The 12,887-nt window shown below is 40.0% G+C and overlaps 1 protein-coding gene across 19 annotated transcripts in view; it reads right to left on the reverse strand.

The window, feature by feature from the left end:
• ANKHD1 (ankyrin repeat and KH domain containing 1) overlaps window positions 1-12,887 on the reverse strand; it is a 117,087-nt gene that overhangs the window by 24,186 nt on the left and 80,014 nt on the right. For all 19 annotated transcript variants that reach the window (XM_055811361.1, XM_055811351.1, XM_055811353.1 and 16 more), the window contains 8 exons: window positions 7,477-7,622; window positions 7,222-7,333; window positions 6,238-6,383; window positions 4,578-4,720; window positions 3,581-3,794; window positions 2,184-2,359; window positions 1,343-1,505; window positions 81-176 (listed from right to left, as the gene is read on the reverse strand). In XM_055811361.1, coding sequence (XP_055667336.1) covers window positions 81-176; window positions 1,343-1,505; window positions 2,184-2,359; window positions 3,581-3,794; window positions 4,578-4,720; window positions 6,238-6,383; window positions 7,222-7,333; window positions 7,477-7,622 — 1,196 coding nt within the window. The remainder of the gene's footprint in view (window positions 1-80; window positions 177-1,342; window positions 1,506-2,183; window positions 2,360-3,580; window positions 3,795-4,577; window positions 4,721-6,237; window positions 6,384-7,221; window positions 7,334-7,476; window positions 7,623-12,887) is intronic.

The following is a 12,887-nucleotide window of genomic DNA, read 5'->3' on the forward strand; positions in this document are numbered from 1 at the left end:
GATTTTGCATACTTAAGAATTCCTCATGCATATATTTGCTGAAAATAATGAATAGGGTCTTTTCCTGAAGTTGAACTCACCTTGTCAGTTATTGTCGCTATGTATCGCATGCATTCAATATCTGAAGGAAACTGGTTAACTTCTTTCACCAGGAACTGAACTACTTTCACATGCCCCTAGAATAGGAAAGAAAATTCTGATCTCTTGTATACAATTTTCAACATTCATCATGAAAATACAAGTTTGATATCTCCTAGTCCAGTGCAAAAGACTAAAAATAAGCAAGAACATTCCTGGTAAGCTGCTGTTTGGGAAGAAAGGTAATTACTGTTTGCTCAGTGTTGCCAGCACATCTGCTCTTCTACATCACGGTGGCAAAGACAAGCTCTCACACAAGTAAATTTATTTTAAAATACATGGACCAAAACAGGCCCAAGGGCAGAGGCAGCTGTTCATGTTTTTAATAACAGGCCAGATGACCCTCTTTAGACCCCACCTGTCACCCCAGCCCACTCTTGCTACTCACAACACAGAGCTAACTTAGATTGTTCAGTTACAAGGCAAATCTAATCAGGGAACTGGGCCACCTGAATATTATCCTAGCAAACACATTCCTTTGCTGCTGGATCCAATCATTGATGGGGTATACTGTGTAACCACAGAGAAGTACCCAACTGTTGCATCTGAAGTTATTTGAAAGCAGTGGAGGGACAGCAGTGGAGCTCAGTATTGCTGTTTGTCAAGAAAGCTGTACACTCAAGTTGGTATTTTGTTAAAGGCCAGGCAGCTACAGTTAATAAACTCCTCAGCTATATAGCTATGCTCCTTGTGTTCAACAACATAACTGAAGAAACAATGTTCTTCCTGCCAAGAAGAAAAGGTGGTGACAAAAGAGCCAACTACACAAAGTGTCCCACTCAAGAACAAATAAGGAACAGAACAGGAGAAGCACAAAGGAATCAGGACAGCTTATTACAGACTGGTATTTTGCTCATCTCAAAAGCAGGACTGAAACAAGCAGTTGATCTGCAGAAATTTAGAGGGGACAATGGTAATCTTGAAACAGTAAAATATCAAACAGTGCAAGTTTTTGGACAGTGTATAACTGGAAATAATAATGTTAACACGGTTTATGGAGCAAAGTTTTTCACCTTTCAAAAATTAGATCTGTGTGAAGTACACAGATCATGATTACTTTAAAGCAGGCATTTTACCAAAATAGTAATTTTGCTGTGTTAAATATATGAGTTTTCCAAAACCAAGCATTCTGATTTAAGACCAAATGAGAAATTCTTCTTTTGAAAACATTTAGCATTGAAACATAACATTGTTGGTCTCCTACCTTGCGAAACGCTGACATAAGAGGTGTAATTTTCCGATTATCTGCAGCATCCACATCTGCTCCTGCTTGCACAAGCAACTGAACCACATCATAGTGACCACCATTAGCTGCCAACCACAGAGGTGTGTTTCCTTTCTTGTTACGAACATCAATATGTGCTCCTCTAATAAAGTACAAGTGTAATCAAGTGAAACAAGGTATGAATAAAGGTGGAAGTCAGGAAGTAAGGCCGTGAAAGATCAGAGTAAAACTCTATATATAACTTTAATTACAGTGACTAGATAGAAAAATTCTGTCCCTGAAATCTGCTGTTTTAAGTTGCAATGTAGCAACACAGGAATTATTCAAACCACCTCACAGTAACAAACACTCACTTCATGTAGCCTACTGCACCACAGCAATGCAAATAGCAACCACGGGTCCTTTAAATCATCATTAATGTGGTGGCTCCCCCCAGGACAAAGAAGCCCCTTCAGATTTCAGCAGTGCACACGGTTATGCTTGAAGAGCTCAAGAGTTACTTTCAGACTTTGCCTCCCAAGTGACAGCTGGGAAATGCTCATATGGGAATTGTGGATCAATACACAGCCAACAGAGCTGTGAAGCCAGACAGTGTTTGCCTACCTCTGGTCCCAGCTGCCTGCTTCATTTAATTAACACTGAAGTAGCAGGATACACCAAGATAACAGTGGAGAGTAGGGAACAGATACCACATCCTACTTCTGCAGCTTCCCATTCCCTTTACTATCAGATGCAAGAGGCGATGTAAACAAGGGCACTCTTGCCACAGAAGAATACAGCTACAAAACCAATGTGCTGCTAATGACAAGGAATAATTTACCGATTAATCAGGAGCTCACAGAACTTGTAGTGACCCTTATCTGCTGCAATTGTTAAAGCTGTATCTCTTGAGGAAGGCACAGGCGGAGCATTAACATCTGCTCCTTTATCAAGAAGAACCCTTCCAACCTCTGCATATCCTCCTGAAGCTGCTTCCATCAGAGGTGTGAGACCAGTCTGTGCAAGGAGAATAAGTTACACAGTGTGAAATTTGTACAACATACTTTGGCTAAGACACAAATGATTTCTACACTGGGAAATCAGATTTTTTTATTTAGCTGCTTATACTTAGTTTAGAAGCCTAACCTTCAAGCATTTTCTCTCTCAAAAAAGACCCAAACAAAACAAAAAAACCGCAAAAAGAACGAATACTCTCGGGCTTTGATTTATACAATTGACTAAGTACCACCAGATAACCTGTCTCAACAGCAAAAACAAAAGTTTACAACAGAGATTCTGTAAAACACAGATTAGAACAGATCAACGTTCTAAACAGAACAAATGAAAACACAGGTGTTTCTAAGAAAATGCTCAGAAACTAGCTTTATTGCTTTTCTCTAGCCTCCCTTAGCGTTGAGACTGATCTGTGCCCAACTTGGTTGCCAGGCTAGACTATTAAATAAACTTATACCAGCTGCTAACATGCCAAACTGACCATTTGAGAGCTGGCTTTTATCCATATCCCCTTTTCTCCAGCCACAGTCATTCCAGAAGCAGGCGGGGTAGGACAGACACAGCCATTATTTCAGCAGCTTTAGGGGTTACCAAAAATTCCTTTGTGCTGGGGAAATCAGTCTGGCTGTGTACACAAGCTTAAAGCTTGCTTTATGGCAGGAGACACAAAGGCGTCCCAGAGTACCAAAGGATGGGACCTGTAGAGCATTTCAGAGGCACAGAAAGTCACAGTACTGAAGCCACAGGTTCTACAGTAATGTAAAAGTTTTACAAAGTTTGATTGCACTACTTCTGTTGTAGACAAGACCTCTGTTCTATATGAGAATCACCAGAAGCAGCAATATTCTCTCCTGCCTAGACTTTACTGATATGTAAAAATATGTATAACCATCTGTTCTGTTAACAAGTATCATGTCAAACTTAAACTTGAAAAGTTTCTTAGTACTACAGAACAAGTCAATCTAAGTTTCATTATGAACTCAGAAGGGCCAGTCAGCTTTTCCCTAATGCAGAAAATTCATCATCGATGTTTCTATTTAAAAAAAAAAAAAAAAAGAAAAAAGAAAAAAAAACTTATTTCAGAGCATTTAATAAGTCCTCTGATGCAGTAAATCCTCTGAGCCAAGACAGCTCAAAGTAACAGGGAAATCTGAAGAAACTTGATGACTTGGAGAAATCACCTGTTAGGAATAAATCATAAGGAAAGGTGATTCACACACTTACCTTCGCCCTGTGCTCGACATTGGCCTTCCTGTCCAGAAGTAGACTGACCACCTCTGCTCGGCCTTGGAAACAGGCCAGGGTGAGGGCTGTATTCCGGTTGGTCTCAATTTGGGCATTAATATCAGAGCCCATATCAAGCAACAATTTCACTGCTGGTACATGGCCATTCATAGCAGCCAGCATCAGAGGAGAAATACCTAGCTTACTACCAGTCCTAAAGGGAAAGAAACAAACTGCAGTTCCCAGAACCAGAGGAATGCTCTGGGAAGTAAGTGTGTCTAAGAGGAACAAAATGTTTTTTGTAAGCCAGAAAGAAACATATAACATACACAAATATAGACATTGACCTAAAATACTAGCATTTTTTAACTGATTTGGAGAAATCATTTAAGTAACTACATGCAATAGACAATTGTAATTTATAAAGGAAAATACATTTCAGCTTTTAGACATTCAGATGGCTGAGGCACACATCAGCCTTAAACTACATATACTAAAAATGAAGGCTGCATCTGATCAGTTCATAAAAACACATGCTTCTAGCACAGCTGCATTTCTAACTTGCTCAAAGTGATAGAATATATGTAATTTTTCTTAAAATGAATGAAGGCTTAAGGGACATAGCTGTGTAAATTTGTTCCTCTTACTGAAAAAGACATCTTCAAGCAAACACAGAGCTGGCCCAAGTGCTTTGCGTCATTCCTTTACCTGGTTCTACTGGAAACAGTTTGACTTCTAGATCCCAGAATGGTGGAAAAGGGAAAGAATAAGTTTCCAAACTGTAATAATCCCTTAAGATTTAGGTATAAGGCAGATGAAATTTTTGACAGTTAAAAGCAATTTAAAAGCACTAAGATAACATGAAGGATAATATCAGTGTAGAATGGCTGCAAGGAGGTCTGAAAGCACTCAAGATTCCAGCCTATGCCTCAGTACATAGCCAACAACGGAGTGTCTGTGCTATACTGCAGTTCATCTGGTGTACATAGTACATTACCTTGAATTAATTTCTGCCCCCGCATTGAGAAGAATCTTGATGATATTAACGTAGCCACCAGACGCAGCAAGGCTTAATGGCGTATAATCAGACACATTCCTATGTTCTTTATTTGCTCCTCGGGCCAACAGCAAATCAACAACCTGAAAAGACAAGCATGCACATTAAAAGATACTGTGGCTTTGCTGATTACTCAGGAAGTGAAAGGATGTTATCACATCTTCAAACCTTCCAAGTATGCTATCAGTTTCCATTGTCAATAGGTAAGATTCTACAGGAAAACCTCTCTTTTGTTTTACTTTTACGTATGTGCTGTACAGACTTAGCAACTTATGAATACATCAGGTAATCTCTGTGGGTTGCAGCAGTGCAACACTTGTCTTCCAGAAAGATTATTTTACCTAATCAAAGATGCAAGGCCGTAAAGTGAAGCTCTTCTTGAAGTCTGCAAACAAGGGATCTATCCCACTCCCATAATGTCTCACACTGTTTGAGCCTCTCTTTCAAAAACTCCCAGAACTTTAATTCAAATGACACCTGAGCCAAGTCTGACCATCTTTCCAATAAAACACATGGTAATGGAACAAGTGTCAGGAAGCACTTCTCTATCAGAAGCTGTTTAAGACAAAAGGGGGGAAATCTGAAATACTTCTGGTGATGTACTGCACCTTAGTGGACCTCATTTTATTACTAACAGAGGCTAGGTGATTTTCAAATAAGCTAGAAAAAAAGGTTGCCAGCTGCTAAGCCAGAAACAGAAGAGGCAGATTCTGGCATAAGGAAAAAAATATAAAGAGGAAGAACAAAAGACTTAAGTAGTTCAATAAGCAATGCTACCACAGGCCAAACTGACGTCTCCTTTTATGTGTGAGCAGCACTTTCACAGTTAAAGATCTGCAATTCAGAAGTCAAAGTGGAAACTCTGAGTTTTGGCCAATTGTTTTAAGCTTTAGAAGTTCCCAAATTTACCACTCCCGTATCTGGCACAGAGCCCTTTGCCATCTCCATGCCATCTTCTAAGCTAGTATGCCCATGACTAACATAGGAAGGATTTAACAAATCCTATTTGGACCAAAAAGAAAAAAAACCCCACAAAAAACCCAAACAAAAACCAAAACAGAAAAACCCCACAAAAAACCACACACAAACCCAGCTCAGAGAAAACTGAAGCATCCTTAAAAGACTAGTGTAACGTATCCTGCGTCTGCACTTATCAGCTCTGCACATTACCACTAAAACCATGTACTGGCAACAAAATTCCAGTTTCTGTCCTTGTGTGCCTGCACCAGCTGTTTTAGTTTTGAGAGTAGGGGAAAGCGTAAGGGAAGTGTGCAGTAAATACAGTTATTCATTAAACATCTCTACCTCCCTCACAAAAGTACTTATCTCGCAAGGATACATCAACAGAAGAATGACCACAACTTACAAACATTAGCTAACAAAACTGGAATACCCAAGGGAGAAAAGAATAAATCCCCTTTCCTCTTGCAAGAAAAGAAATACCTGAAACAGCTACACCTATACAGGTTAAAAAAACTTCCAGAAAAAAGATGATCTATTATACCATCGAAAAAAAAACCCCTCCAAAAAACCACCGCCACTGTACAAAAAACTGCCTACAAAGCAAATTCAAACCCACTGAGGACAAGTATGTCTATACCTCTTGGCGTCCACCAGAGCATGCCAATGAGAGCGGAGTATCCTTTGTACGCTCAGACTGTGCTTCTATATCCCCACCTTTGTCTAGAAGAATTTCCACTACACCAACATGTCCAGCAGTTGCAGCCAGAATCAAAGGTGTAAAACCTAGTAACAAGAGATCATGTTAAAAGCAGCCTTGAGAATCTCAAAAGTTTTAAAGCTGCAGAAATACACAAAATGGTTAATGCACAATGACATCTATTGAGCAGACATCTTCCCCAGACTGGGAGCTTCCTGGTATAGGCCACAATCTCCGACCCTTTCCTATAGCTTACTCTTCTGACCCTGACACATCTTATTCCAGCCAAATATAGCCAAAGACTCTTCAAAGGAAATCTAAACAGTACTTGCACTCATCAGTTTGGATCAAGTTCTGAACAACTCATCTCTTTAGAGAAGTTGCAGCTTTCCACTTAATTCCTGTTTAATAAAGCTCCAACAAGTGAACACATCTGCACTGTGCCTGCTGCTTATTTCCAGTAGTCAATGTGAGCTCCAAGGACAGTGGCAATGTGGGTTGTTTTTTTTCTCTCAGCTCTACAAGATTTGAATTTTGCTGAACTCAGTTATTGGTGACAATAGGATACACAACCTGACAACTACTCCCTGTTAGCTTTGTCAGCCAAGATTTGCTATTTACCCCCATTAGCTGCTCTACCTAGTATCTAAGGTCTTTTGTAGAAGGTGGATCATAAAGACAAAAGCATTTCACATCTCACATATCTGCTTAAGATACCACTCAGACGCAGCTCCTTTCAAAAATACACATAGAAAGGCAGGTAATGTCCCTGGCTATATATAGCCAACATTTCTACATGAAGCACAGGAATGCAATTCTACATTTTTGCATGCTGTGATAATTCTCTGGAGCAAAGAATCCCAAATCCCAATTTGAAATTTACTGTTTCAAATTGTAGTTCATGGTCAAACTGTTTTAGCTTACCTTTCTTATCTCTGTGTTCAATATTGGCACCACGGGCTATCAGTACAGATACAAGTTCTTCGTGACCTCCCGCACAGGCAAGGGTCAGAGCAGTGTCATGATTACTTTCAGTCTTCACAGTTGGGAAGAAAAAGAAGTAGATATTCAGAAAAGAAAAATACTTTAAGATAACTTTTTAATACCATACTAGATTTTTTTTTCCTTTCAGAACTTATCAGAAAGCAAATCCACTCAAAACCAATTGCAATTACTCACATGTGCATCGATGTCAACTGAAGGATACATAGGGAGCACTGACTGCGAGGGCACATTGCATGATGCCTGTGAACAAGGCTCAGACGTAGGGGATTCAGTAGCGTGCGAGGAGCTGGTGGAGCCACTGGGCACTCTGCTATTCACAGCTGAAAAGTAATACCAAGTTATCGATCCACTCTCAGGAATGCCACATTCTATATGAAAAATATTCAGTCCTGTTTAACTGCAACAGTCTAATAACAAAACAGTAATGGGGGGAAACAAGTGTTCCCAAACCCAAACAGGTTGGTGTCTTGCACAAAGAAGCCTTCTGGCAGTTGAACAGTGTAAGCATCTTCTCTGAACTGTGTTAAGTTAGAAAATATTTTTATGAATTAGTCTGTATGCATTGCGAGTATGAATTATGAAGGTTATTTGTTATCCTTTTCAAATTGTAACCTTCACTGTTAAAATTCAATCATATGCTCACTTTAAGCAGACAAATGATTCATCACTAAAGCACATACCTAATGTGCAGAAATACAGTCTCATTCTGGAATTCCTACGTTTTTCATGTAAAGGTTAGTGCATACCTAGTCCCTATAGCAGGTTTTCAAAGCAAGATGACTGACAGTAACTTACACCATTAAACGTGTCTCAGAGTTGCAACAACCCAGTAAATAAGGGTAGAAGAAAAGCAGACAAGAGGGAGCAGTCAACAAAAATAAGAAAGCTGAAAACTGTCTGTGCTCCCTAAAATTTATCCTGATTGACCCATCTGTAAGATTTCATCCTGAAGATCTAACACAGCTTGGTGTCACAAGGAATGAAACTTTTATATTGGGGGGGGGGGGGGGGGGGGGCGGGGCGGGGAAGAGACTCCAGTTTTATTCAACTAGTTTTAAATGAACCTTTACCAGAACAAGCAGACATATCCTTGCACATACGTACTGCAGGGCCAAGACCTCTGCCTGCCTTTGTAACCAAATGAGAGTCTGAGGGGAGCCGGAATGTGTCTAAGGCTCAGCTGGGATTACCTGGCAGGAAGGTCTAACAAACCTATGCACTAGCTACGAGGGCACTTTAACCATAGTAAGCCATGCTAATATAGCAGCTGGATTTGACAAGTATTGTCCCTGCTGGATTGCCAAATTTCTATACCTTGCAGTCTCATTACATGGCATACCTCGTTAGCATTTTAATTATTTCAAAATACACAATACCTTGTAGTATTCCTGTAACAAGCAACTGATGGAAAACACTAACAACTGCAGGTAAGCAGCATCATTTTGTTTTAGTCCAAGTGTTTCAAGCAATACAGGAAGATGAAGGATGAACTCAAACCTGCGTACAACTTAAATTTTTGCAAACCTTCCCCAGCTCAACCTTCCCTATTCCACTGACACATTGCACACCAGCAACTACTCAAAGGAAAATGGTGCAGACTAAAAAGTCTTAGTAAAATCCTCACCATGACCAGTAACACCACTAATTCAGCCTACAGGACTGCATACCACAACAAAGGAGACATAAGATTAGAGAAAGTTTAGGTGGGTCACTTCAGCTGGGTTCTGGAAACACGGTGGGGGGTTGTCACTGAAATTTTGGGAGGTAACAAGTTTTCAGCTGTAGTTTTTAAGTAAAGCATTCTCCTTGCTCATAAGCAAAAACCAGCATTAACATTTGGCTACCACATTTAAGCAACAAAGTACTGTATCTGAACTGAGAGTTGACTTTTGCTCGAGAAGGTTGTAATGTGAAGCAAACCAGGTTTGTATTAAAATTTTCCAATATAAAAGCTCCTACTTCATCTCCTTACTATAGATTACCACTTTTAGCAGCAGATGAGCATTAATGCAATACAGTTGTTTTGCTCAATGCACTGACGTGCAAAATACTACTTGGATTTCTAAAGATTATACCTTCCAAAACACAAGACACCAAATCACCCTTTTAAGGACTTACAATAAATCAAACTGGTCCTTCCTCATGAAGGACACTGGCCAAATGCTTTCAGATCTTGCAACAATAAATGTGTCTAAAAACATGTGCATGGGCTCTGCATACAAAGCAGGGGTATGCAGAGGGGCTCCACCTGACCCAGTTTAAGGGTCCTTAAAGTAATATATTTAGTGCTGCTGTCAATGGTTCCAGAAATTCTCTGTATTTCACAACCATGACTGAAAATGCCCAAGTATTTCTTGCATACTTTACATTTTCATCATGTGTTTGAAACACATGAATGTGTGCTAAGCGCTTCACGTGCACAGTAACAATGATGTCAAACATGAGAAAGAAGACCAAAGGCAATAGAAATGTAGATAACCCCTGTACTGATACCCCAAACTCTTGTTTAAAATATAATCTAACAAACAGACCTACAACGCACACTGATTAATCATCCCCTCTACTGAGTTGACAAAACTGCAGGATTTTCTGAAGCGTAATTATCTATTTCCTTAGTGTGGCTGGCAAGCTGGCCCAATGGAGCATCAACATAATTCAAGCCTTGTGGAGCAAAACATGTCTGAGAACTTCTACCTCCAGTTTCACGGGGCTGATTTAGCTCAGCCCAAGTTACACAAAAACATACAGTTTAACTCAAAGTTGACCTTGCAACAATGGTTACAACATCCCTTCACATACATTTGTATGAAAACAGAGTTAACTTGTATTTCCAAGTCCATTTCCGGATTACCAACCTTGATCACAGATGGTGGGACAGCTACTGCTCCTCTGAACCCCATGCAGGGAGACAAGGTCATCTCACCGATGGGACACAATGGGACAGCCACCTCTCTGCCTCTGCCTCCTGCTACCAGGAGCCCAGCCATAACCTCTGGGATGGCTTCATCAGTCTAACATGGGCCCCAGGGAAGTCAAGGATGTCTTGCCAATCACTTGTAGTTAGAAGGTCATACTCACAGTGCCAGAAGCTAATGTGCAGTTTCCCCATGGAGCAATACCACCATACCCACTCCAGACTTTCATCTCAATAATTGGCATTAATGCAGGAACAACTGCGGCAATGTAACTTAGCAGTGGAGAGCAGCGCTGGCACTGCCCGAGACTCCAAAGCAAAAGACTAGCTGGAGGGCATAAAACCAACCATGGGAGATTATCACCTTCAGCATCTCTATGCCATATTGCAGAATTTTAACAGACTAGAAACACATATGGCTTTCATTCTCTGAGAAGACATGGGGAAACTTTGCAACATGCAGGAAATGTTCCTTCCTACTGAACAGGCATTTTGTCTTTTCACCAGGAAGGGTGCTGATAAACACACTGATAGCCAGACACTGGTTTAAATAAAATAAAAACCAAACAAACAACACCCCAACCCCACCCCCCCAAAAAAAAGTCACAATGTGTACCTCAAATCTTTATAAAATACTCATTTTGTGACATAGGTTTTGGATGTCTCCAGAGACTTCAAAGAATTTGTATTAAAAAATAAGTATTTTTCTACACATGGCAAAATCCAGGTTCCCCACATTTTAAGAAGGGCTTGCAACCTTCCAGAGGGTCTTTTGTTCAATCAGTGTGAAGTTGAAGACAGGTCTCCAAAGACACTGATGACTGTTTTCAAAAGTTATGAAAAAGTATCACAGGACCACAAGTGAAACACAAGGAAGAAAGAACTTGGTATTTTATCTAAGTAAGACTCTGGAGGCACTGGCAGAACCTCAATCAAGCAGCTCTGGATGAGACTGCAGCTGTAGTCTGAAACTGCCTCTACCTAACTGCTGTCATTCCATGAGCATGGACATTCACAGACACTGGACTTGGGATTTCAGTTTCCCTTTCCTCAAAGGAACCGGGATTTTCAGGACAAAGAAAGCAACCCTTTTTCATGACCAATAAGTCTTTCAGCCTGTTCCCACAACTTCTCAGTAGCATGTTACTGCACTGAGGCTTTTGCACATTGCTAACTCATTTTATGAGTCACCATTTCTCACACCAGATTATCCTAGTAATCAGTTTTACTCCAAACAACAATCCTAAATACAGTAACTCAGATGTCATCTTCCAAATCATGATCTTAAAAGACCGCAATTCTGTATAACTGACCACAACCATAATTTCTGGACCAAATAACATGTTTCTCAAAACATGCCTGGAATGGGAGCTTGCAGGAGGAGAGTCAGACAGAAGCACACAGAGATGCCACCTCCTGACTAAAAATACTGACTGATTAAAACAAATAGGAATAAAAATACTCCAACTACAGACAAAACCTAGCACCAAAGAAAAGAAAGTTCCTCATCTTGAATACCTTAAAACACAAAAAAGCTTCAATTCAGATACTGCCAATTAAGAAATCTAATATGGTAAATGCATAATGTGAACTGAACTGAAATTCCAACTATGGAAGACAAGATGCTTCAAGTACACACAAATGTGTACTAAGTAACGAAAATTAGATTCAAAACATCCTCTCCTATTGGAAGATGTGATCCAAAATAATTCATTGCTTTCCCACCCTAAACTGCACAACGTCTGTATCTCTTCTGTAAACCCAGTTTTGACTTACTAGTCACACCTTCACAGATAGGATCAGTTGCAAGATTTTTGCTTCAACACATATAAAACTCTGTTAGAACTGAAATGTTCTGGAGCGGAAAGAGCTCCTTCATTTTTAGATTCTACCTGACTTTCCAAAGGTTACTCTGTTACTTCTGCATAGCTTTATGAAAGAGGGGACTTGGATACACATCTACCAGTGACTGACTGCCAGTGAAACTTCTAGCACTTTGCACCTTGACATCAACCACCTCAACACCTAGCAGCTGAGAAATTATGTCAGCAGACTAGCAAGATAAATACTCTATTTATGTGTGTTGTCACAATTAGTCAGCAAAATAAAGATTTGAGGCTTTGTAGAAATGCAGCTTCTCCCTTACAACTAGTCTCAGCTGAGGCTTTGGAAAACCTGCCTCTTGTATCGCCACTGGTAAGAGCAGCAGTAAAAGGTGTTTCAGTGCAGAGGCCAAAAAGCTGATTTAGCATTTCTTTTCTTCTGAAGCAGATCTGATACAAACTGGAATACTCAGCAGCAATAAAAATGTTCATAGCTCTTCTAAACTAAGAGTCACTCACCACCATTACTGCACACCAAGGGCACACTTCATCAGCACACCCAAGTGCAAGACAACTTTCTCTAAGAGACAGACTTCCCACACACCAGGCACAAGCCCCTTAATTTTATCTGGCATCTGTAGCACGCATGTAAAAATCAGTTCTCGTAACAGTTTCTATTGCTCAAAACTTCTTTACAAAATTGAGGGCTGTTGGGCAAGTTTGTGGAAAAAGGCTAAGTGTGTTTTATATATGGATCAAAGAGTTTGGAGTATGAATAGGTAGATTTACAGTTTGTTTTTAAATGTACATAAATTTGAGATACAGTAGGATTATAATTTAAACAGGGA

This window comes from Falco peregrinus, chromosome 8 (assembly GCF_023634155.1).
Source record: "Falco peregrinus isolate bFalPer1 chromosome 8, bFalPer1.pri, whole genome shotgun sequence".
NCBI classification, from domain to species: domain Eukaryota; kingdom Metazoa; phylum Chordata; class Aves; order Falconiformes; family Falconidae; genus Falco; species Falco peregrinus.